This window comes from Chrysemys picta, chromosome 2 (genome assembly GCF_011386835.1).
Source record: "Chrysemys picta bellii isolate R12L10 chromosome 2, ASM1138683v2, whole genome shotgun sequence".
In the NCBI taxonomy this organism is placed as follows: Eukaryota; Metazoa; Chordata; order Testudines; family Emydidae; genus Chrysemys; species Chrysemys picta.
Window position 1 is genome coordinate 244,195,160 of NC_088792.1, and position 27,118 is coordinate 244,222,277.

The following is a 27,118-nucleotide window of genomic DNA, read 5'->3' on the forward strand; positions in this document are numbered from 1 at the left end:
CTCTGACTTGGAAAATCCCTGAGGAAAAAAATGAAAGCCAGAAATTCCCATCAAACTGAGCAGCATTATGTGTGTGTTCTTAATTGCTGATTTTAATTTTTTCTTCTGAGTTAATGGATCTATCACGTCAGTTCAGCAGATATTTAATTTTTTTCTGCAGACAAAATAAAGATTTCTAAAGATACTTTGTCCAACCCCTCCCTCATGTGTGATAGAGGTCCTATTGAAGACAACCAAATTCATTATCTTAATAACCTGTGGCCAACTTTAATCCAGGCTTCTTGCAAGAAGCCGGTTTACTCATCCAATTAACTAAATCTTATAATAAACTAACAAAGCTTAATTTGATGAGTCATCCCAACTAATCAGGCAGAATTAAATGGTTATCAGCTGCTTATGAAGTATTCAAGCACTGCCAGTTTGAATTTCAAGAATGGATCTGTAGACACTGGGATAAAGGAACTATATTCCTAAAATGGCAAATCAAGGGTTGATTTTGCACCAAGCCATGGCATCACCATGGCAAAAAATAGCAGACCAAGTTGTAGGTCCTAATTAGCTATTGGTTACTGTTGTTAACTGATGTTTTTGTGTCATAATATCCCTGTTATTAAATGTTCAATTTTTCCTCAACCTAATTAAAGATAATATGGTAAACAAAATGCACATGAAGGGTACATTACATAAATAATTCAATGGTTGGATGAACTCAGTAGCTCCTACAAGGAATTTCATCTATCTCCAAAGAGAAACAACAATTATGTAACTTACATTTACAAAAAATCGTTTCATGTCGAAGATCCCTAACAGACCACATATTGATTGACATATTTCCACACTAATGTGGAATTAGTGAAACACCAACAGGTCCTTCCGTGCCCCAGGATAGTATGGAAATTGTTTTCTTATTGTGGAAATGCACACCACACTTGAATTCACTATTTTTAAACTGAAATCTGTTCTTACCATCATGATTAGGATTTCCCAAAGTCCATGGCTCGTCTGAGTCAAAATGAGTGTCTCCCCCAATTCCTGGCCCAGGGAAGTAAGCATGGGCCAAAAATCCTCCCTCCCCGTCAAAGGGAGAACTGTCTCCATGAAAACCTGATGCAAAAATGATTGTAATATCCACATCCCTCTTGCCATTTTCTAATTCAATGTAAGGAACTTCTTCAAATGTCAGAGGAGTTACATTCTGCCACACATCAAAGGCACGGCGAATGGCTTTGCGGGTTTCGGCATCACCTACTTTTGGAGTGACGTTCTTTATGCTGAAACAAACAAACAAACAAACAAACACACAAGCAAATTAATCGGATAGAGTGCACAGTGACACAACTCACGTTCATTTTACTCTGATTAATGCAGGCACGGACATATACAGTGCTGGTAAGGCATTATGTCCTCAGAGGAAAAATAGCTTTAAATAAATAGGTGAGAAATTACTGCATTAATCTGTGCAGTCTTTTATGCTAGATCTCATTATGGGTTAGTTATTTGATTCTCAGCGGTACAGAATTCTTATTCTAAGATCATTAAAATATTTTATGAAGAAAAAAATGCTTAACAGTGGGGTAACTGGATTAATCAACCACTGGCCAGTTCTCTCTTGGAACACAATTAGAATCAAGCTCAGCCAAAGGACTGCATGTCATTCTGATCAAAAACTGCAAATGTTCCCAATTTAAATGAGATTTTAATTTCTTAGTGGTTACAATTAACAACAGAATAATACCATACTGTGCCCACCAACCAGAACTTAAAAGGCCCTAAAAACAATTCTTGCTACATTCAGAACTACACAACTAATTCCTAATTAGAAACATTTTTTTCCATTTCATTACAGGTTAAGATGTCCTTTTGCTGTCTTATTAAGCACACAGTGACCTTCTGTTAAATTAAACAGTCCATGGGAAGAATCATTTGACAGAAAAGTTTGAACTACTTCAGGAATCCGTAATGTTACAAGACCATTTGTTCTAAGCTATTTCATCAAAAGCAAGTACTCCATCTTAATTTCCATGAGAAATGTACAGAATTCACAAACAATGTTGATTAAAATGAGCGATGGTGGAAAGTATGCTACAATCAGGAGTGAAAGTGGGCCGTATGGGCCGATACAGCATACCGGTAAGAAGCCAATACCGCCCCGTACACAGCCCACGTTAAACCGCTGCCACGGCAGTGCATTAACGTAGTTGCAGAGCCCTGGGCGCTTTTAAAGCACTACCGGAGCCCCAGGCGGCAGGGGCCAGGCAGCGCAGATGGGTTGGCTGGGGGAGGTTGACCCCCTCAGCCCTGCCCCTTCTCCCTGATGCCCCTCCCCTTCCGGGAGCCGAAGCCAGCCTCCATACCGGTAATAATTTAACATTACTTTCACCCCTGGCTACAATGGAATCTTTACCAAAAATACGTATTTAAAATTAATAAACACACACACACAGAGTCCCAAACTAATCAATTTGGAATCAATCCAGTTCCCCACTGCTATTCAGAAAACATTTGTACCTGATATATACCAGCCATTCAAGCCTTACTTTCCCCCCTTTTTTGTGTCTGTACTGGAACTATTGCATTTGGATGAATACTGTTGATTTGACATGTGGTTTATTAAATGTGCAGCAAAGATTTTAAAAGAAATACCATTTCAGAGTACTTTAAGTTGAGTTATATAAGTTCTCAGTATGATGTATTGATGGAGAAGAAAAATATTTTATGAATAAAACTGGAAAGATCTGTCTTTGGTATTATGAAATGTGTCTGATTTTATGATGTGTTGTATTTAAGCAAGTGTATGTAGATCTTTCAAGTTTCTGTTTTCTAAACTCATATGTTCATAGAGTTTACGGGACCAGATGATCATCCAGTCTGACCTTGTGCATATCACAGCCCATTATATTTCACCCAGTTACAAATGTATTGTACCCAGTAACTTGTCTTTGCATCTTCCAGAAAGGCATGCAAGCTTCATTTGAAAACATCAAGAAATGGAGAAACCACCACTTTTCCATTTGAGTGACAGATATGGCAGTTTCCTGAAATATACTGGACAAAACTTATTGATTTAAGTTTAAGTGTCATATGAGTTCATTGTAAGAACATAAGAATGGACATACTAGGTCAGACCAATGGTCCATATAGCCCAGTATCCTGTCTCCTGACAGTGGACAGTGCCAGATGTTTCTAAGGGAGTGAACAGAACAAGGCAGTTATCGAGTGATCCATCCCCTGTCATCCTGTCCCAGATTTTAGCAGTCAGAGATTTAGGGACACCCAGAGCAGAGGGTTGCATCCCTGACCATCTTGGCTAATAGACATTGATGGACCCATCCTCCATTAACTTATTTCTTTTTTGAACACAGTTATACTTTTGGCCTTCACAACATCCCCTGGCAATGAGTTCCACAAGTTGTGCACTGTGTGAAAAATTACTCCATTATTTTTGTTTTAAAACTGCTGCCTATTAATTTCATTGGGTGATCCTTGGTTTGTGTGTTATGTGAAGGGCTAAATAACACTTCCTTATTCACCTTCTTCTCATCATTCATGATTTTATAGACCTCTATCATATCTCCCTTTAGTTGTCTCTTTTCCAAGCTGAACAGTACTCATCTTTTTTAACCTCTCCTCTTATAGAAGCAGCTCCATACTGTTAATCATTTTTGTTGCCCTTAAGCATTTTTGTTGCCCTTCTCTTTTTCCAATTCTAATATATATATTTTGAGGTGATCAGAACTGCATGCAGTATTAAATATATGGGCATACCATGGATTTATATAGTGGCATTATAATATTTTCTGTCTTATTATCTATCCTTTTCCAAATGATTCTTAACATTCTGTTAGCTTTTTTGACTGAGGCTGCCCATTGAGCAGATGTTTTCAGAGAACTTTCCACCATGATTCCAAGATCTCTTTCTTGAGTCTGAAAAGCTAAATTAGATCCTGTCATTTTGTATGTATATTTGGGATTATAATGTTCCAATGTGCATTACTTTGCATTTATCATCAATGAATTTCTTCTGCCATTCTGTTGCCCAGTAACCTAGTTTGCTGAGATCCCTTTGTAATTCTTCACAGTCAGCTTTGGACTTAACTATTTTGAGTAATTTTGTATCATCTGCAAACTTTGTCACCTCGCTGTTTACCTTCTTTTCCAGATAATTTATGAATATGCTGGACAATAGTCAGTTACTGATCCATGAGATCCTTCTTATTCCATGATTGCTTATTTTGCCTAAGAGTCTTTGATATGGGGCCTTGTCAAAGGCTTTCTGAAAGTCCAAGTACACTATATCAACTGGATCACCCTTGCCCAGATGCTTGTTGACCCCCATAAAGAATTATAATAGATTGGTGAGGCATGATTTCCCTTTACAAAAACTGTGTTGCCTCTTCCCTAACAAATCATGTTCAACTATAGCTTGTCTAAACTTGAAATGCTACAGCGGCATAGCTGCAGCACAGCAGCTGCACTGCGGTAGCATTTCATTGCAGACGTTCCCTATACTGATGGGAGGGGTTCTCTCTTCACTGTAGGTAATCCAACTCCTTGAGAGGTAGTAGCTAGGTCAATGAGAGAATTCTTCTGTCGACCTAGTGCTGTCTACAGTGTGGGTTAGGTTGGCTTAACTACGTCACTCAGGGATGTGGATTTTTCATACCCCTGAGTTATGCAGCTGGGTCAACCTAACTTTTTAGTGTACACTAGGCCTAAGTGTCTGATAATTCTGTTCTGTACTATAGTTTCACCCAATTTGCCTGTACTGAAGTTAGGCTTACCGGCCTGTAATTACCAGGGTTGCCTGGCAAATGTTTATGTATTCTTGTGGAATGGTATGTAACCTCAAAGGTGACTGCTGTAAACCTAGGAAGTGTTATGAGTGTCAAAGGACTATTTGAAACAATATACCCCGGCCAGTTATGCAAGACCTCAGCCTTTGCACCTTCCATTATGGTCTCTTGAACATCATATACAGCGTTAAAATCATCTCTCCACTCCTACTCACCTGTTTATACATGTATAGATCACCTTAGCCTTTTTTTGCCACAGAACTGCACTGAGAGCTCGCCTTCAGTTGTCTGACCCTAAATCCTTTTCAGAGACACTGCTTTGTAGGATACAGTCCCCCATTCTGTAGGAATAGTGTACATTCCTGGTTCCTTGATGTATGAAACACATTTTGTTTGAATGGGGCCAGCTTACTAAGTGATACAGATGGTTTTGTAGGACTGCTCTATCCTCATTATTTACCACTGCACCAATCTTTGTGTCATCCACAAATTTTATCAGCAGTGATTTTATTTTTACTTCCAGAACACTGATCAAAATGATGACTAGCACTAGGCCCAGTACTAACCCCTCCGAAACCCCAACAGAAACACCCCCATTCGATAGTGATTCCCCATTGACAAGTACTTTTTGAGATCTGTCAATTAGCAAGTTCTCAATCCATTTAAAGTGTGTTCTATTGATATCATGTAGTCCTAATTTTTAATCAGAATGTTATGTGGTAGTAAATCAAATGCTTTACAAAAGTCTAAGTATGTTACAGCTACGCACTTATCTTTACAACCAAATTTGTAATCGCCTCAAGGAATGAAATCTGATTTGTTTGACAAGATCTATTTTTCATAAAACCGTCTTGACTGGCATTTATTAATCATATTAACTATTTCTTGTAGCAACTAACAAAGACCCTGATTCTGAAATTAGCTCTGTCTGAGTGGCTCCCTAGGTCTTTGCAGAGTTGACTGCAAGATCAAGGCTATATTAAGATTTTTTGTAGTGAACAATACTGTACTATATGTTATTGTTAAAGATAAGGGAAATGAATCCCTTGAATAGGAAGTGGTATTTAAAATCTCCTAGCAATTTGCTGTTGTGGTAAGTTTTAGAGAGCAAATTTAAACTTCGAGAGGGCTGTATGGCAGGTGAGCTAATGAGTGAGGATGAATTATATGATGGTGGGGAATTGACTGAATCCTTCAACTACTAATTTCCAGAATTGTTAATATTTCGATTTTTTTTTGAAGTATAGGTTGTTTTCCTTTGTAAGAATATGCAGCATTTTTCAGAACTTCACTGAAATGCACTTTTGCATGTTGTGAAAAAGGTTTGCTTTTTACACTTTAAAGATTATTGATCAAAAGAACTTAATAGAAAATTAAATTGTCCTGAGGTGTTTGGGCCTGAAACAAGGACTGTTCAAATCAGTTGGGGAGGTGAAGTGGAGGGGGCTTTCCACTGACCTCAGGGGGCTTTTGATCAAGCCATTAGTGTATCAATTTGCTGAAGAATCATAAAGTGTTTTTAAAAAACAGATTTTAGTCCTGCTTTAACTGCAAATCTTAAAATAACCTTAACAATGGAGCTTCTAGCAGCACCTCCAACATTTTTTTTAAATGCCCAAGACTTTCAGTTTTAAGAAGCAACTTCTATTCATATGCTATATTATAACTACATTTTCTAGCACCTTTTTAGGAAATATAGTGTTAGCAGAATAGTGAACCAACATTGATCTGGTGGTAGATGATACTTCAAAATGCTGGCAAGTCAGATTTTCACTCAATTCACACTGTTCTCTGTGGAATTTCCCTTGACATACAGATTACAAACCTTAGGCACAGTGGTGTAAGTTAAGTGTAGAATGAAAAGTTTAATTTTGAAATGCCCAGCCTAAGTGGATTTGAGTGAGGCCTTTAATGTTATCTTAATACAGCTTTTTTGTGTACTATATTATGTTCTACCCAAAATGGGCTTGTGGTTCTCTGAGGGTTCTCGGTGAAGGACTGAGTTGAATGACCCGGGACGAGGAGAGATGAATGCAACTTAATTTTATTATATGATGATGATTATATAAAAATGTTAATTAATTTTTTTTAATTCTTATTAGCTTATTACAATACTATGTAGCTGATTTTTAAACAACTACAATTACTAGGTAACTAAATTAAAAACACTGACAAGTACTATGTAACCGAATTTAAACGAGTAAGATAAGGGAAAGGAAACACATTAACAATCAAAGTCCTTTTCCACTTTAAACACAGTGGGGGGTAACAAACAAAGTAACCACAGACAAAGCAATAACAGTTGACTAGTTACTTACGACCATGCAAACAACAGCCAGATGGAAAAGCATATACATTATGACTTCGAGCCGGCTCCACGACGCACTCTCTAGGCTGGATTCGGGAGCGGAAGGGTCAAGCCCAAGTTGATCAGACCTGGACTGGTATTGATGTTAATTCATTTTTGGGACACCTCTAATTGCTATACAGGAACGACTAAGTATATAGTCTTTTGGAAGTAAATGTGGCACGCGTTGATTGGTTTTTTTAGTGGCCCTACTGTCGTCCCCTTATTAGGAAGGGCAATATAATGCGGAAACTGCAGAAACGTTTTTTGTGTGGTAACACTATGGATAATAATAATATAAGGAGATACCCTATCTCCTAGAACAGACCCCAAAGGGTCATTGAGTCCAGCCCCCTGCCTTCACTAGCAGGAAGTACTGATTTTGCCCCAGATCCCTAAGTGGCCCCCTCAAGGATTGAACTCATAACCCTAGGTTTAGCAAGTCAATGCTCAAACCACTGAGCTATCCCTCCCCCCAACACAGTGGGCTATCCCTCCCCCCAATACATCCCTCATAAGTTTCCTGTGATAAGCACTATGCCCTAATAAGGGCGTGCAGTCTATTGGGCCTCTTTCCTGGTTTCGGTTCCGCTGTGGGATTGCAAGGCGGCCTGGCCGAACGAATGGGAGCGGGGGTAGATTGTATTAACATATTACACATTTTAATTTCATAGTGATTACTCTACACAGGTCTGGCACTGATTACTAAACAACAAATTGTGCAGGTCACTGTAGTATTATGCCACTTTCACAAAGATTAAATAGCCTCAGGCACCCTTTCCATCAGGCTTTAGCTATCAAGATACTTCTGATAGTTCTCCAAATCCTGCCTTTCAAATTCAAGAAAAGTCAATTATTTATGGCTCTTCCACAACATACACTTCACACACTAGAACAAAAGACATTCTTGATTTCCAAAACAGCCTCGCAGAGGGGTGAATTACATTTAAACATGTAGCATATGAAGAAAATAATATAAACTATTTGTTTATAATAGAATGTCTTTTGAAGTTTTCTTTAATATCTACTGTGTTTTGGAAAGCTCCCATAATAATTGTGTATTTTAAAATGTATGTAACAGTAGTAAATGTGTCTGTGACTGATTAAAAAGGGGCAGATTTTCATCTCATTTACACTGGTGTAGATCCAGAGTAGTCTTATTGAGAATCTTGCTTAAAATATGCAACAGAAGGGGACCTGGGAAAAATGTGTCTGCATTATAGGTATTATAGTGGTAAATAAACTAACTGGGAAAACTGTTGTCCTGTTGGAAGCAACAAGTTCATTATATAAGTTCACTGCATTAGTACAACGGTGCCCCCACCCCTTGCAGTCTAGGTGTTACTGCACTGCAAACAATGATAATCTCTTAAAAGACTTCATTTTGAACATGTCACTGAAATAGCAAATTAAGAAGTGAAAAGGCCTAAGGACTGCCCCATAATACCCAAGCTATAAGTATAAAACCACTGCTCACCTTCCCTCGCTAGAAGAGAGAGACTTTTGACAACTACACACATAGAGGTACAAGAAACCTTATTCACAAGGTATCAAACTTACAGATGCAGGAGCAACAGTGGTTAGGGATATGCCAGTGGGGGAGCAGTTACACTATATGTCACCAGAGTGTGCTGAGGATACTTCTTAAAGCAGGGTTTTCCAAACATTCAGACCTGGCAATCTCCTTCCAGAATAAGAAGTGTTCTGGGGAGAGAGTTATGAAACTTCTAATCCTAACCTTGAGCTGGTAACATTTTGTAACTGTAACTAAATCAGAAATAACTATGAAGATTGGAAATAGGAACTTTAATCACATAGGAGGGACACAATTATCAACACAGTCAAAATTCCATGTGATGGATGAGGCTTTCTTGTTGATGAAAGAGGTTGCACAGGAGGAAAGAATGAGGAAATACACAGTTCCCATAATTTTTGACCAACAGGTAAATTACTAAATAGTCACTTTTTGTCAGTTTAGAAAGAAGTTGTTCTCAGACATCGTGGAACGGGGCACCCAAATACCCCAAGAGAACCTGCTTCAATACAGGGGGGGGGGACAAAAAACCTTCAACCGCACACCCATAGTTGTCACCTAGCACTCAGCACTAGAACCCACAGTGGTATCATTAAAAAATTATAACCCATACTCAATGGGGACCATATGCTGAAAGAAATCTTTCCCAAGCCCCCTCTTCTGGCCTTCAATCAACTCCCCAGTTCACCAAGCTCATACTCAGAAGCAAGCTCCACACAGACCAGGTCAGATGAACTGAAACGTGGTACCAGACCCTGCCATAACAACAGATGCAAAACCTGCAGACATATCTCCACTGGTATGATGATCAACACTCCCCACAACATACCTTTCAAGATCCATAGGTTCTACAGATGCCTATCAGAACATGTGGTGTACGTCATCCAGTCAGTAAATGCCCCAATAACAACTATGTGGTAAAGACAATCACTGTGCTCTCAAATGAACTCACACAGAAAAATAATAAAAGGCACCCATGAGCAAACACTTTTCACAAAACCATCATTCAATATCTGACCTCTCAGGCCTCATCCTCAAAAGAAACCTGCACAACACCTTCAAAAGATGAGCATGGGGGCTTACATTCATAGCTTTGCTAGACATTAAAAACATAGTTTTAATAAAGACACTGGATTTATGGCTTATCACAACAATCTGTAAACCATTAACCCCTCCTTTTTTGTCCTATAACTGGAGAGGTGTTAACAGGCCATTTCATCTTGAATAGTCTCTCAGAATATGTGCTATTTATGCTAAACAATCTGTTGCACCCTGTACTTAGTTGTGATATTCTGAGTACCTTTCCCAGATGTGAAAATGAGCTCTGTGTAGCTCAAAACCTTGTCTCTTTCACCAGCAAAAGTTGGTCCAATAAAAGATATTACCTCACCCACCTTGTCTCTTATACATCTAATAGGGAAGAACTCAATGTTTTGTTGTTGTTGTTCTTTTTTGACACAAACACTATTTTCAATTTATTACCTGCTTCAGGCACTAGAACTTCTGAATCCATGTCTTTTGCCCATGAAAGAATAAGGTTTCCTTCAGTGAAATGGACCTTTCATTGCTATATGATTTCTACAGATATCCAATATCATGTCTAAAGGGCTTTCATGTTGACACTGCTAGTCTGAGTAATTGGATCTTGTTGATTTTATAAAGGTCTCAGGTTTTCTCCCCCCCCCCCAGAAAAAAGAAAAGAAAAGAAAAGAAAGAACATCTTCATCCTTCAGTGACAGATGTTTGTTTTCCAAATGTCGCAGCAAATTTGGGGGCATCATACTCTTGGTAACTAGCTCTTCAGGACATATCTCACTTGATGATTTGGAATCAGTCAGCATAAAGCCAGATGTCATATATTTGCCATCATACTTTGGCATTTTCTTTTTCTTCCTTCGCTATCATTAAAATAGTTTCCCGCTGTCCGTATGCCAATAGCCACTGAGTTTTTTTATTAAATGATCATCCATCTTTCTGAACCAACTCAAGCCCAGAAGGGAGTCCCAACAAAGCCTGAACGATGCGTGCATGTGAAGCTATCACAATTGATCCAACTCAATGACATCTGTGGGCATGGATACTTGTAGTGTCTATTGTACATAATAAATAGATGTTTTTAATGGGGTTTGTACTGCTTTACCTAGGGTAAATTCAGTATACAGATTTAATATTTTATTAGCAGGGACTCTAGTGGCCTGCTGTACTGGTCTCACTGGATCACTAGCTAGAGTTCTCACGGCTTTGACAAACCCGTTACACAGGGCTGAGGTGGGGTAGCCATTTTTAAAAATAATTTTAAATCTATTGATTTTTCCCCTAAAGATTTATATTTTTATTTGATTTCCCATGACACTGCCCACAGCTCCCCCAAACACAGATATCCTCTAAGAGCTGCACGGCATGGGTTGGGACACTGTTCTAAAGAAATGAAAAGCACAGAAGGATAACAGTGTGGGACATTTGTCTGAATGGGTAAAAAAGTCCACTTAACAATCCATCATAAGTCATCAACCAATTCTAGATTCATACTTGATATGAAAAGGTTAACTTATAATGAAATTTAAACAAGGGCTAAATCTGAATAACTTGTTAAAACCTTATCTTCTCATTGGTTCTGCCATCAATCAAAGCTAAACTGAGCAGAATACCTTTTTTTTGCTTCTCCTGTCTCACTGCTTGTCTTATTGAAATGAATGGATTGCCTCTGGTCAAATACAGATTTCATTTTATGCCACTATTTCCCCAGAGACACTCTCCATCAAGTTACTTCATTAATCTGTCACTAGTTTCGGATAAATTTTAGCTTAAGCTTCTTTTAGTGTCATCTTGATAACTCTTTGTAACCTAAAACCCTTTTTCAAGTAAAGTGTGATCTTGATTCACACAGTTATAGAATCAATTGATTAAACCCAAATCAGAGATGCTGATTGTGATTTTCCTATTTCACAACCGTGTTGCCATATTGGACAGAGACTATAATTCTTTTACCTTTTCTTCTCCGTTAAACTCTTTTAACTCTTTTAACTTATTAAAAATGAGAAAGAAAGGAACAATTAAAGGGTAGGATTCCAGGATCCAAACCCAAGAGTAACAAAACACGTTATAGACAAATACTTTTATTGAGCAGACGTTTTAAGAACCCTGAAATTCGTAATTTACTAGCTTGTTTAAAATCTGTAAAACTTAAGAATAACACTTTTAAATTGAATCTATGTTCCAATATTTTATTATTTCAGGATTGCTGACATAGGTAATCTTTAAAGAAGTGAGAACTAGTGTTTCACCACGGAGGTAAATTTTAGATGAAATCAGTTGACTTAAAAAAAAAAGATGTGGTAAAAAAGAAACATTTTTTCTTTATTAATTAGCTATGCTCTTCTACAATATAATCAGCTTAATTGACTGTTACGCATGGATCCTCTTGGAGGTATAGATATCAGGCCTTTTTCCATAGCTCACAGTTTACTGTCAGCATGGTGTAATTTAATCACCTTTCTGGGCATATAGGATATATTTTACCCCTTTATTAACAGGTTATTTGTGCTGAGGTATAAAACAATGGATCCTCTATTGCTAGCACCGCTGTAATACAAAAAGGGCAAACATCACCTTTTAGTAAATTTCATTTTAGGCAACCAATATGCTGTAAGGTAAGGGAAGTTATGCTTAATCAGCACATTGGAATTGATAACTATTCTATGATATTCAGATTCTTATATTATGCCTAGCACTGTGGCATCTTAGGCCTAGTAGACACTAGAAACTTTTGCTAGTATATTCCTGATTATCCGAATACCATGGGGGACATGGATTTTATTCGGATGAGTTTGGATAATCAAGACGGCAGGATCCATTCAACTGCAGGGTGGCTTCTCATACAGCCAGGGGTACATCCTCTTCCTTCTCACAGTCCTGGCCAGGATCTCTACTCTGCCTTGCGCACTCACTCCCATGATAGCACGGGTGAAGGAGGCCCCCTGCATCGTCACAGGGCCAGTAACACTGAATCCCTGCAGATTCAAAGTGCAGAGCAGAGAGTCCCGGCCAGGACTCTGCTCTTCCCCACCAGGACCGCAGCCAGGTGCAGGGATCACTGAGGAGTCACTGGCCTTTCAGTAGCGCAGGGAGCTCTCTGCAGCTCCTCTGTTACGGCCCTGCTCACTCACTTCTGGACAGTGGGGCGGCGGAGAGCTTCCATGCGCTACTGCAGCTCGGTGACACCTGATATAACAGAGGAGTATCTTTCGTGTGGTGGGCTGTCCATTCCTCCACTCAGAGGGAAAAGCTGTGTGTGTGTGTGTGTTTGTTTAAGTATATATCTCAAAAAACCTAATGTATTATATGTTGCTTACAGGGCCGGCGCTAGGATTTTTGCCGCCCAAAGCAAAAACAATTTTGGCCGCCCCCCCCCTTTCTTTAATTACCCCACCCCCAGCCCCGCCTCAACTCCGCCCCTTCCCCAAATCCCCAGCCCTGCCTTCTCCCCCCAGGCTCTCAAGCCTAGGAGGGAGGGGGAGAAGCGGCGCCCGCTCCACAGCCACTCGGAGGGTTTGAGAGCCTGGGAGGGAGGGGGAGACTCCGAGTGGCTGCGGCGCGGGCGCCGCTTCTCCCCCTCCCTCCCAGGCGCCCAAGCCTGGGAGGGAGGGGGAGCAGCGGCGCGCGAAACGGCCGCTCGGGATCTCCCCCTCCCTCCCAGGTTTGAGAGCCTGGGGGGAGAAGGCAGGGCTGGGTTTGAGAGCCTGGGAGGGAGGGCAAGTAGCGGTGCGCAAATCAGCTGTTTCGCGCGCCGTGGCAGCAGCGGCGGAGGTGAGCTAGGGTGGCCGGGGCACATTTTTAGGGGCGGCATTCTGGCGCCGGCCATGCTGCCCCTAAAAATGTGCCGCCCCAAGCACCAGCTTGTTTTGCTGGTGCCTAGAGCCGGCCCTGGTTGCTTAGCAGGAAAGGAGGGTGGGAGAAGTGAGTGTCACATCTGAACTGAGAAATGGTGAGGTTTGTTGTCATTCTAAGCAATATCATGAAAATAGAGGGAAATGTTACAGTGCAGCATTGCCATAGCAATATCATGCAATATAATGCAACTTCATTTTGTATAGACTCTTTCATATTCACTATGTCCCAAAATGCACTGAAAAGTCAAATAATGCAATTGCAAAGTTAAAAACAAATGAAATCAGAGGGAGAAATAAATTATGAGTCCACAGAAAGAAGAGAAAACCTGTTTTCTGACAAGAGCTGAAGTAAGTGGACATTCTAGAAGACATAAATACAGAGGAAGTTGCTCCAGAAAATAGGAATTGTGCCAACAGTGGTGAGATTTTTGTAAAGAGAAGAAGTCTTCAGTAGATAAGCAGATGAAGAGTGCAGAGAATGCAATGCATGGCTCATGAGGTAGTCTGCAAGAAGTTCATAGAGGGTTTTTACAAAGAATAAGGGCAATTTTGTTCTGGATACTCAGATGAGGAGCAATTGAAATTACCTGAGGATAAGGCTTATGTGTTTACCTTTGTAGATGTGAGAAGGTAGGCAACAGCATTCTACAGATGCTGGAATATGTTGAATTGGGACTTGGGGAGACCACAGAGATGGAAGTTGGAATAGTCAAGGAGATGAAAACATGGATGATGACTTCAGCTATATCCAAGTAAAGGCAGTGGCAACATGCACACTTCTTTGTTGTTATGGCAGTTTAGATAGGAAGATTTGAGACAGGAGCTGTGAGAGGAAAAGCGAATTTTAAAGTAAGAATGATACAAGCATACAGATAGTTAAGACAAAATGGAGGTCTGCATTTAGGAAAAAGTTATGTTTGAGCATAATTGTTTTGCCTAATAAAAAGGATATTTTTCCTTTGAGATATTGAGGTGAATTAAAGTGAAATAAAGCCACAGATTTGTTTGGTCAAGCCAGGAACAAGAGTGAACATGGAGAAGTTATTAAAGAAACTGAAAGATATATACAACTGTGAATCATCAGTGTAAAAATAGTAGGTAAAGAAAGAGGAGGTAGGTATCAGATAATTTAATGGAAAAAGTACATAGGAAGAGAACTCAAACTTAAAACTCCATGTAGGAGAGGTCTTGGAAAACAAGAATTGTTTCTCTATAGACAGAGGGAGAATGGTTTGATAAACAGAAGACACATAACAAAAGGGTCCTGGAGATATAGGCAAGCTTTGCTGGAGGTCCTGGAGTTTGGAGTGAGCCATAGAACTCAAGTAAATTACATAGTTATTGAATTAAAGGAATAAGGGAATAAGTATACAACTCTACCCCGCTATAACATGACCTAATATAACATGGGTTCGCATATAGTGCGGCAGCAGCGGGGCTCTGGCGGCGCTTTAAAGGGTCTGGGGCTCCAGCTGCTGCAGGGAGCCCCGGGCCCTTTAAATCACCGCCGGAGCCCTGCTGCTGCTACCCCGGGGCTGCAGAAGCGGGGCTCACCGGCGATTTAAAGGGCCCGGGGCGCCGGCTGCTGTCGGGAGCCCCAGGCCCTTTAAATCACCACTGGACCCCTGCTGCCGCTATCCTGATATAACGGCGTTTCACCTATAACGCGGTAGGGATTTCTGGCTCCCCACCACCACGTTATATCGGGGTAGAAGTGTATTTCAATCATTACAAGAGAAAGGAAATCACTAAAGGGCAAATCCTAGGGTCCTTACTCAGTTTTATTTTGTCTTCACAGGCAAAACTTCCACTGACTTTAAACATCAGTGTCTTTAGAGGGAGTTTGTCCAAGTAAGCACTGAATAAAAAAAACAGAGAGGGGTTCAGAATGACACGCTAAAATATCTCTGGTTTCAGAGTAGCAGCCATGTTAGTCTGTATCCGCAAAAAGAACAGGAGTACTTGTGGCACCTTAGAGACTAACAAATTTATTAGAGCATAAGCTTTCGCGGACTACAGCCCACTTCTTAAAGCTTATGCTCTAATAAATTTGTTAGTCTCTAAAATATCTCTGTCTTAAATAAAACAAACAGTAATTAACAATCCAACAGGAAATGACCATCTTGGCAATTTGGTGTAAAATGGGTCAGAAAGAATTAGCTTTGCCATTAAAGCACACTGAAAAAAAAAAAGTTATTCTAAGACATATTAATTAAAAAAAAATGGAGAAATTTTAGAGTCAATTTAAAAATGATAGGATTTCCAAACTATTCTAGAGGCAACACTGTTTCTTTCAATCTTACTTCATGTTACAATCCATGCCCCTGATGGAATATATTAAAATTCAACCTCCACTAATGGGAAAACAATCTCATTAATTAACTGTAGAAATGAAACAGTGACCAGAAATTCAAAAAGAATGTTGAAATCTCTTTTTTGGATTCTATTCTTATCTAGTAAATAATCATAAATGGCCTAATTGTGCAACCTGCTCTCATACTGGTGAGCACTTAATCATGTGAGTAGTTTATTGGCTTCCATGGGATTACTCACATAAGTAAACACTCACCAATATATTGGAGGCAGGATCAAGCCCTAAGTAAGGGTCTGATTCCACAACAACATTTACTAGTGAATGTTAATACTGCTTAAGACCAGGAGTCATCTCATTGCAGTCCCATTAGTTCTTAAGGATCAGGCCCTAAAGTAGCATAACAATACATGGGAGTTTTCCTATAAGGAATAGTTTGTATTTCTATTATAAATTTCTATTTTCTGGAGTCTTGATATGTTTGTTCATTGAGAGTCTGAAGTAATACTGTCATGTCCTATGACAACAATGCATAGAATAAACGTACAGGTGTCTGTAGCTGTAAAAGATCACTTCAGTTCTAACACCGCATATAAGGCTAGATGCTCATAAAGTCACAGGCAAGTTATTTTGTTCATCTAGTCCCAAATGTATTTTTGTTGTGTCCCGGTACGTACCCAGAATGTTTAATCAGTTTCAAAGGATGTAAGAGTTCCCAAGTGTTTCAAGATCTGTTTATCGGCCCACACAAATGTTCATGACCCTGAGGTACTAGAAAACAAGGCATTTTCCAAGTACTACATTTTTGTCTTCCAGAGAAACTTCAAAGCTACATATATAGTCACACATCCTTCCTTACAAGATCTTAATCACTCTCTCCACATATGGAGATATCACTACTCAATTGTGTATCTCTAAGTTCCTTTTTTTTTTTTTTACTATTTACAGTGTATGCTCAGTGACAGAGTAAACTAAATAACCTCAGATACTTAGGGCCAGAGTGTGGAGCCCTTATTCACACTAATGAGCACTTACTCAAGTAGTCCCAATGGTTTCAAATGAGATGTCCTCAACCTGGCACCAAACAACAACAATAATTAACATGTATGCATGTAAAAGTAATGTGATTATGAGAGTGGTACTTTATCCTACATGTGTTTGGAAAGTTTCAAATACTCCTATAGGATATAAATGATTACAACTGAATTACAGCTGGTTGTTTATAGGAAATAAATAAAATTTATAGACTTTAAGGTCAGAAGGGACCATCATGATCATCTAGACCAGGGGTCGGCAACGTTCGGCACACGGCTCGCCAGGGTAAGCATCCTGGCGGGCCGAGCCAGTTTTATTTACCTGCTGACGCGGCAGGTTCAGCCGATCGCGGCCCCCACTGGCCGCGGTTCGCCGTCCCGGGGCCAATGGGGGCAGCGAGAAGCCGCGGCCAGCACATCACTCGCCCGCGCTGCTTCTCGCCGCCCCCATTGGCCCAGGCCGGTGAACCACGGCCAGTGAGGGCCGCGATTGGCCGAACCTGCCGCGTCAGCAGGTAAATAAAACTGGCCCAACCCGCCAGGGTGCTTACCCTGGCGAGCCACATGCCGAACGTTGCCGACCCCGATCTAGACTGACCTCGTACACATTTCAGGCCACAGAACCTCACCCACCCACTCTGTAATAGACCCCTAACCTCTGGCTGAGTTACTGAAGTCCTTGGACCATGCTTTGAAGACTTCAAGTTACACAGAATCCACCATTTACATTAGTTTAAATGGGCAAGTGTTCCATGCCCCATGCTGCAAAGGAAGGCAAAAAAACCCAGGGCCTCCACCATTCTGACCCCGGGGGCCTCTGCCAATCCTTCCTGACCCCAAATATGGTAATCAGTTTGACTCTGAGCATGTGGGCAAGACCCACCGGCCAAACACCTGGGAAAGAATTCTCTGTAGTAGCTCCGAGTCCTCCTTATGTAGTGTAAATCAAAGGAATGGCCCTAGTTACCATTTCTCCAGAGTTAACAAGTGCCCACAACTCCAACTAACTTCAGCACTCAGGACCCCTGAAAAAATCAATGGTTAACATTTTCCATCATATCTTCTTTTTATTTTAAAGAAAAGATGTTCAGTTCACATCTTGACCTGCTTTTTTCATTTGGAGTTTGAAATAATACTGTCATGTTTAATAAAAACAATGCACAGTTTATCCTTACAGTCTGTTGTTGACTGCTGGTGTATATTAAAAGTCAATATGCAGGCGTTAGTCCCCCTGCAATCATCATCTATAAATTGATGTATTTATGCTTTGTACATTTAAGTGCAATCTGTCTCTATGCAAATTCAAAATATTTGATTGTTTTCCTGCGTGTCAGTTGTGCTTCATGGAACTTTTACTTTTCTAAGACTTCAAGACCTATAGCCACTTCCTATGTTTCTTCATTTAAAGGGTGTTTCTTGAAGATTCCCTATTCCATCCATTTAGGGCTACTCAGGCAATACAAGGTTGCAGAATCTGTTGCTAACTGGCCAGAGGAGAATTTCCTTGCCATAGGGTAGCTCACATCTGTAATTAAGTGGCATAACTGGCCAGCATAAAATGCCTCCCTCCCGCCATACTCTGAGCAGAGCTCACACAGAAAGAAATTAATCATGATTGGTGATAGAGAAGAGGGTCACCTACCTGGGATCTGATCCACCCAGTGAAGTCAATGGAAAGAGCCATTGATTTTAATGGGCGCTGGATGAGGCCCCTCACTGACCCACATCAGTTAAATAAACCCTGAAGTTGAACTGAATTATACATCTTGCAGAACAATCAAAAACTGATTTAAACTCAGGAATACAAAGCAGAGCTGCAGAATGGCGTTTAATATATTAAATTAATTGTGAGTAACCCTGCTTTAAAAAGTAAGCTTGAGTTTTATATAACAGGCTTGATTCAAGATACATCTTTACCTTTTGATTAGCATATTGCTACTTCATTTCTAAACATTTACTACGGGCTGAGGGCTCCTTCCAGACTCCTCTTTGTCTGACTCCTAATGCTAGAGTTCAAATTATGAATAGTACGATTATCTTTCTGATTATGGAGATTTTATGGTCAATAATTCTCCAATGTGTTTTTCTAACCAAATCCACCTTGATATTCATTATTATAAAGATGACAGTTTTATTCTCATTGATTTACATCATGGTATCATGTTCAAAAAGTTAAATGGTTTATTTCCTGAAGCCATAAGAGGAGGTTGTTATTGTGACAAGCTCATAAAATGTCTCCATGTGAGCTGAACATTCTATTAAAAAGAAAACCTCTCTAAGTATCACAGACGTCTTCCCTGACTCAGTATTATGTTCATTAAATCATTGGTTATATAACAGAATCCCAAACTTTAAGACAAAATCAAGGTTGTATCACATTAGTCTCTGGCTTGCTTTGGAATGGGAAAATAGTTTTCTAGCACTCTGGACCAGTGATTCTCAACTAGGGGTATGCGGAGGTCTTCCAAGGGGGTCTTCCAAATATCAACTCAGCTAGATATTTGCCTAGTTTTACTTACAAGCTACATAAAAATCACTAGCAAAGACAGTACAAACTAAAAATTCATACAATTATTTGTTTATACTCTCTATATACTATGCACTGAAATGTAAGTACAATGAAATGAAAGGGGTACAGTAGTTGGAAAGTTTGAGAGCCACTTCTCTGGACTCTCTGTTTTAAACACATACTCTCCTCCCATACATTTTCATGCAAGTCTTTTGTCTGGCTGAACTGATATTTTTATTTACCACTCAAAGGGTATCCTGCCACGACAAGGCAATCAATCAGTTGTGAACTTAAGTGACAACTTAAGTATAATAGCTAAAGTAGCCCTTGGACACCCCAATGCTCCTCTTCTACAGGAGAATGGACCAAAGGATCCATTCAGCAGTGACACAATTCTATTCAGCTTCTTATACTGTACTCATTCAGTTTTTGTAAACTGCAGCACTTAGATGTCTAAAATTATAGTAGATAAAAGCAGAATCGTTTTAGTGCTATACAAGTTCAAAAATCATATAATACCATTAATATTTTCTACTGTTACTTCTCCAAACCTACCTATATGAGCTTTGCCCCCACCCCCTGTTTCCAGTTGCATTATTTTTTTTAAATTCAATGTGGGTGCCAGAAGAAAGTTCCAAAAGTTTGGCCAAAAGTTCTTGGGGCCAAAATAACAGTGACAAAGAGAAAATACAGAAAGAAAGACAAAAGACACAGGTAAACATGTCCAATAAGTTCTTGGGATGTATTGGGGACAACTTCTTGTTTCAGAAGGTGGAGGAAGTAACCTGTAAGGGCAGCCATTTGATTCTGACTAACAGAGGAATTGGTTGAGAATCTGACGGTGGAAGACAATTTGGGTGAAAGTGATCATGAAATGATAGATTTCATCATTCTAAAGATAGGAAGGAGTGAGAACAGTTGAATAAGGACAATGGGATTTCAAAAAAGCAGACTTTAAAAACTTCAGAACTGATAGATAAGATCCCATTGGAAGGTTATCTAAGGGAAAAAGCAATTCAGGAGAACTGGCATTTTCACAAAGAGACAATATTAAAGGTACAACTGCAAATTATCTCAATGCAAAGGAAAGATAGGAAGAATAGTAAGAGGCTAATATGGTTTCATCAGCAGCTCTAATGACCAGAAAAACCAAAAGGAATCCTATAAAAAGTGAAACAGAAATTACTAAGGAGGATCACAAAAGAATAGCACAAGCACATAGGGACAAAAGAAGAAAGGCTAAGGTACAAAATGAGTTAAACCTAGCAAGGGATAAAAAAGGCAATTTGAAGATATATTAGGAGCAAGCGAAAGATGAAGGAAAGTGTAGGTCCTATACTTAGTGGGGAAGAAGATCTAAAATGGATGCTATCAAGGAGGTGGGGGTGTTTAGTACCTATTTTGCATCAGTCTTCACTAAAAAGATAAATTGTAGTCAGATACTTAGCACAATTAATATTAATAAAAAGGTGGAAGGAACTCGAGCCAAAATAGGGAAAGAGCAGTTTAAAGAATATATGGATAAACTGGGCATATTGAAGTTGGCAGGGCCTGTTGAAATTCACCTTAGAATACTTAAGGAACTAACTGAAGTAATCTTGGAACCACTAGCAATTATCTTAGAGAACTCCTTGAGTAAGATCCCTGAGGATTGGAGAAGGGAAAACATAGCATCTATCTTTAAAAAGGGGAGTGAATTAGACCCGGTGAATTATAGACTAGTTAGCCTAACTTCAATACTTGAAAAAAGATACTAAAAAAATTATTAAACCATCAATTTGTAAGAATTTAGAGGTTACTAGGGTGATACGTAATCACCAACGCAAGATTTGTCAAGAATAAACCATACCAAATAAACCTGATTTCCTTCTTTGACACAATTACTGGGCTACTAGATAAAGGGGAAGTGGCAGATGCGACATATCTTGATTTTAATAAGGCTTTTGACACAGTCCTACATGATATTGTCATATATAAATTAGGGAAATGTGGTCTAGATGAAATAACTATAAGAGTGGGTGCACAACTGGTTGAAAAACCATAGTTATCCATAGTTAGCTGTCAAACTGGGTAGGACATATCTAGTGGGTCCTGCAGGGTCTGTCTTGGGTCCAGTACTAGTTAATAATTTCATTAATGACTTGGACACTGGTGTGGAGATTATGTTTATTAGATTTGCAGGTGGCACTAAGTTGGGAGGGGTTGCAAAGAAGTTTGGATGACAGGATTAGCATTCAAAAGGGCCTTGAAAAATTGCAGAATTGGTCTGAAATCAACAAGATGGAATTCAATAACGACAAGTGTGAAGTACTACACTTAGGAAAGTAAAATCATATGTACAACTACAAAAGAGAAATAACTGGCTAGTTGGGTGCTGAAAAAGACCTGTAGGTTATAGTGGATCACAATCTGAATATGAGCCAACAATGTGATGCATCTGTCAGGGATGGTCTAGGTACATTTGTTCCTGCCTCAGTGAACTGGACTAGATGATCTCTCAAGGTCCTTTCCAGACCTACATTTCTATGCATCTACATATGATCTCAATTATATTTTACTATTTAAAAAGGTCTGACAATTTAAAAAAAACAACAACGAATATTTGATTTAAACACAGCACCTGAGGATATATTCTAGAAACCACTAGCCAGAAAGTGGCTAGTGGTTTCTAGAAGCTGAACACTTTTGAATGTCCAATCTATAGAAAGTACATTCTGTGAGCTCTTGCTGATTTTCATTTGAAAGAAAAGTAGTGCTTGCTACTAACACTGGAGTGTTGAAATTATACCTTCAATTTTAGAAAACTTCTGGCAAAGTTTGATCTGGGAGGTTAATGTTAAATGGCACTGGCATATGATAAGGTGATGCAGCAGAGTGAAAATTTTGCAAAAAGGGCAGGAAGCAAAGAATAGCCATAAATTCTTCAAGTTAGAAAGGTTACTAGAGGGTTACCAAACAGATTAATATTGGAATCCACCTCTGTACTGCTTTTATGATTAATGACTTGGGTGGCAGAGCAGAATGATATTTCAGTTACTGGACTTAACAGTGGCATCAAAATGGTGTAATGGGGGGGAGAATCATAGAATCATAGAATATCAGGGTTGGAAGGGACCTCAGGAGGTCATCAAGTCCAACCCCCTGCTCAAAGCAGGACCAATTCCCAACTAAATCATCCCAGCCAGGGCTTAGTCAAGCCGGAATCAGGCCCACTGATTTGAGATTTGGGATTACAAACAAAGAGTAAGAATGTTAAACACACACTTCACATTTAATCCCCTAGATTAAGATGTTAAAAATGTGTATAAATGTAAAATAATATAATAGACATACTCCTGCTAGGTGCCGAGCACCTTCAATTCCCATAGACTACAATACTCAGTAATAAAAGCACAAGTTACTTATCTACTGGAACAACTCACTGATGATATGGGGGATTCCCCCATCACTTGAAGTCTTTAAATCAAGATTCAATGTCTTTCAAAAAAGCATTCTCAACCAGAAAATATGGGATTGATAAAGGAATTACTGGGTAAAATTCTATGGCTTGTGTTATGCAGGAGGTCAGGCTAGATGATCATAAAGGTCCATTCTGCATCATATAGTACTGTAAATAGCTGGTGAATGAATTTTAGGATGCTTTTATCCCAGAGAACATTCAGTGCCATGGTGGATCCCATAATCCTGAAGAGATTATCCTAAATTTCTAGAGGACTACATAAAAATCTCTGCTTTGCTGACAATTTTATGGGCCACATACTGTGTACCCATGACACTTTTTGGCTGACAGCACTACAGCAGGTACATATTTTTGCATAATATATTTTATTTGCCAAGCCAAGGTCAGCTTTGATAAAGCATGCAACACGTCCTGTAAATTGCAAGTCAGATCAAGAGTTTCACTGATAAATACACGCCCCCATGCCTATTACTGTGTGGGCATGAGACGGCTGTGTTACTGACTCACCAACATTTAATCAAATTCATTTATATTTTGAAATAGACCTGCAGGCACCTGCATTTGCAGCTACTGCCTTCCTCCAATGGCCTAATTTGCATATTTAAATTAGAGCCCCCAATTCCATTAGACTGTTCCTGCATTCAATGTGACTTTTCCTGAGAAGTTTCCAAGAGGGTTGAAAGGTACAGTTAGAGGGGACATTGGAGGTTAATTTGGTGCTGCAAGCTTCAAAGAATGTTCTGTTTAAATGCAGATAATTTAAATCCAAGAAACTCATTCCGTGCATTTGCAGCATGTGAGTAGTTACTCCAGGGATACTGAAATCAATATTTGTATATCACACATCAACATCTTGACAATGCATAGTAGACATTTAGAAAATAATATCTAAAAAACATTTGTTTTCTTTTAATAAAATGCTCAGTGATATCACCGAAAGGTTTATCGATTTTTTTTTGTACCTGTAAGTGATATGTTTGTGTTGCCACTTCTGTCCCGTTAATGCATATCGTTTTCGGCGAATGTTAAATTTGGAGCTACCTCTTCTCTGGTCAGGCACACCGCATCGAGGCTTCTTCATCCAACTGCAGAAATCAGTATTGCACAGTTACACTTATCAGCCATATTCAGGCCAGAAAGCAAATCGCAACAGACTTATCCAACAGACGGCAGTATCAATACCTCTTAAAAGTTATACATTGATCACTTTTACATTTACTCACAATAATGATTATAAATATGAAAAGTTACATGACTAAAGATTTTTTTGTTGGGGGGGGAGAATAATATGGGGCATCAGAACTTCACCCCGTCCCATGCTGTTCAAATATACATTCCTCTCCCATTATTTTTTAATTTTTCTTTCCCCGCAATCACTGCATAATAGCGCTTTGGCGTCTCTCATCTGGCCAAGTCTTTTAGCATTAATAATTTATTCTGACTCTAATGAGATAATGAGAATCTATATTATAGATTATTGACTATAGGTGAGGTTAAAATATTTACACGACGATTTAAAGTTTTGATTCTTTAATCATAATTTTTCATTTCATATTCTTTCATTTCTGTCACAGTGTCTTTATGTTTGGATAAGCCCAATTTCCTTTCATCAAATGGTCCACTCCAAAAACATAAAGGGATTTTATCCAAGACTCTGGGACTGTTAAAGTAATTACATCATTGAGCTCCCCAATTAAATATTTGGCTGCCCTACTGTCCCTCTATATTAGGAAGAATAGCCACCTTGAATAGTAGCCTCTCAAACTCAAGAATTTGCCTGATAATTTTGAATGCACTGTATAGCATTAACTTCAAAGGTTCTGATCCACTTTTGCCAGGTCCCATAAGAGTTCAACCAGCTAGTGCCAATTGCTGAAAAATAGAGAGCAACATGAAAGTGTGTTGAAGAAGCTCTAGTGTTTCTGTGGAAGGTGTTTACTTGGAAAGGTGGGTTTCAAATATTTTAAGTTTTAAGTGTATGTCAGAGTTATAATGATTTGGTTTGATGGTCTGATTTAGGTGTACATAAGAAAATACCAGATTCTGATATTCATGTTCTAGTTGAATGATTGGTTTCTCACTTGTGGAGTAATTATTTACCATGAATAAAAGTATCAGAATCCAGACCACAGAGATTATGCAATGGAAGTGAACACTCACAAAGTAATTGTCCAGTGCCGCCACACACATAACAAGACATTTATTTTCTAAGTGGAAGACATTCTGTGGCAACTTTCTATTCCATTTACTTGATTTCTATTATGCCAAATAATTAATGATGTAGATGCTTTAGCTGTATCTGTTGTTTTCTGATGCCATTGTCCTTACTATACCATTACTGAAAAGCTGTATTAGCTTGGAGAACAGATTTTCATTTCAGGCAAGAGTTTAACCACCCTTTCTATAAATTGCATTTATCTGTATACAATGTACACTGTCCGTATACATATATACATATACATGTTTAAGTCCCCACCCTTTGATTGGTTGACAGAATTCACCTGACCAATCATCCAATTAATATTTAAATTACATTTACTATATCAGTCCCCAACATACAGAATTAAAAAGCAGCCTTAAATTGGTCCTACAGAAGCTCTTAGTCCAGTACAACTGAGAGAGATTAAGAAAAGTCTTTGGGGTTAGCCACAGTGGAAACAGTGCATGCTATTGTGATAAGGAGCACTTTTATAGATGTGTTCCAATGACACCACTGAAGTGCTAAAGAAAACAGATCTTGTCGAACAAACTGCAAACAGAGGTTTAACAGTACTAGTGATGTAAATTTTCAATCCTATGCTCAGGGAATTAAGTGTGCATTCTAATTAATACAATGCAAATCATATGGTAGATTAGCTAAATATTTAAAGACAGGAAAATGGAATATGGTGTTCCTCTCTAACATAGGTCACGCTAACTTCCAAATGTTAGATATTTATATACACATACATTCACATCTATGCATGTCAGGCATTATATACACCAGAGGCATGCATGTATATTATTATATTAAGCTATTATTTAGATGACAACATATGAGTTGAGGTACCTAACTTTAGGCAACCAAGTTTAAAAAGTTTAGCTGTTATGTTTTTTACCACATAAAGGAGACATATCTATATCATAACATGATTATTCAATCATGGGAGTATATGCAGGGCCTACTCACGTCAGTAAGGGTTGCAGGGTCAGGTCAATCTTTCCAAAGACCTTGACCGGTAACATCTCCATAATGTAGCATAAGTATAGGAGCCAAAATTTTCAAACTTGGTTGCTTCAAGTCAGACACTTAACCATATTTAGGCACCTAAATAATAGCCTGATTTTCAGAGGTAGATATCACCATCTATTTAGGTGCCTAAATATGGCTTTAGATGCCTAACTTCAGGCAAACAAGCTTGAAGTTTTGGTCATCATGATTAAAAATTACTATTATAGATAAATTACAGAATAAATATAATTCATTTTTTAAAACCTAACTACAGATTCATGTCTTGTGCGTGAAACAGTTGATTACCATAAATATTTTCAGGAGGATTCCTTAGCCTCTGCAAAGATAGCTACATAATCTATAATCCTTTACTTTCCCCCTACCTGCTAAACTATTCTTCTGCATTACAGCTGGTTTCACATGTCTTTAAACAACCTACATTACGCAAAGCAGATGTCAGTAATTTGCAGGGATATACTACGACTGCCAGCTAAAATTTATTCTAATAATAAAATAATAATAACAGAGGGCCAGTGTGACGTTATCTGACTAAAATTTAACCATGCAAATCATTATTGCTACCACTGTTATATAATTGCAACAAATCTTATACAAAGTGTGACATGTGGCCAGAAAGGTTAAGCATCTTGCAGGCCAATTGACCCAGAGTCAATCTGTAGAGACATGTTAGAAATGGTAACTAGGGCCATTCCATGCTAGATAGGCTAGAATTTTGAAGTGCAAACCTGTATTGTTAGAGAACTAGAGGTGATATTGTGTGTGTTTACTTATATCTTAAATGCTAGCCATGTAAACAAACAGTTCCTGTCTGTCACCATAGCTAATGATTCAGAGATCAAAAGGGAATATTAACATTTAGATGAATCTTGGGTGAAAATATGTCTCTTTAAAGTCTGTGATAGACTGCTTAACGGTTGAATTTTCTTATGTTAATCCATGTAGTTAATTATCGGTGAGGTTTAGGAAACAGAAGGTTACATCGAAAGCCTATTGTTCACCCAGGACTGTA

At 38.9% G+C, this 27,118-nt stretch overlaps 1 protein-coding gene across 3 annotated transcripts in view; it reads right to left on the reverse strand.

Moving 5' to 3' along the window:
- The window catches only part of MMP16 (matrix metallopeptidase 16), a 309,944-nt gene that overhangs the window by 90,838 nt on the left and 191,988 nt on the right, over positions 1 to 27,118 (reverse strand). For all 3 annotated transcript variants that reach the window (XM_065585863.1, XM_005299375.5, XM_065585862.1), the window contains 2 exons: positions 23,840 to 23,962; positions 967 to 1,271 (listed from right to left, as the gene is read on the reverse strand). In XM_065585863.1, the coding sequence (XP_065441935.1) occupies positions 967 to 1,271; positions 23,840 to 23,962 (428 nt within the window). The remainder of the gene's footprint in view (positions 1 to 966; positions 1,272 to 23,839; positions 23,963 to 27,118) is intronic.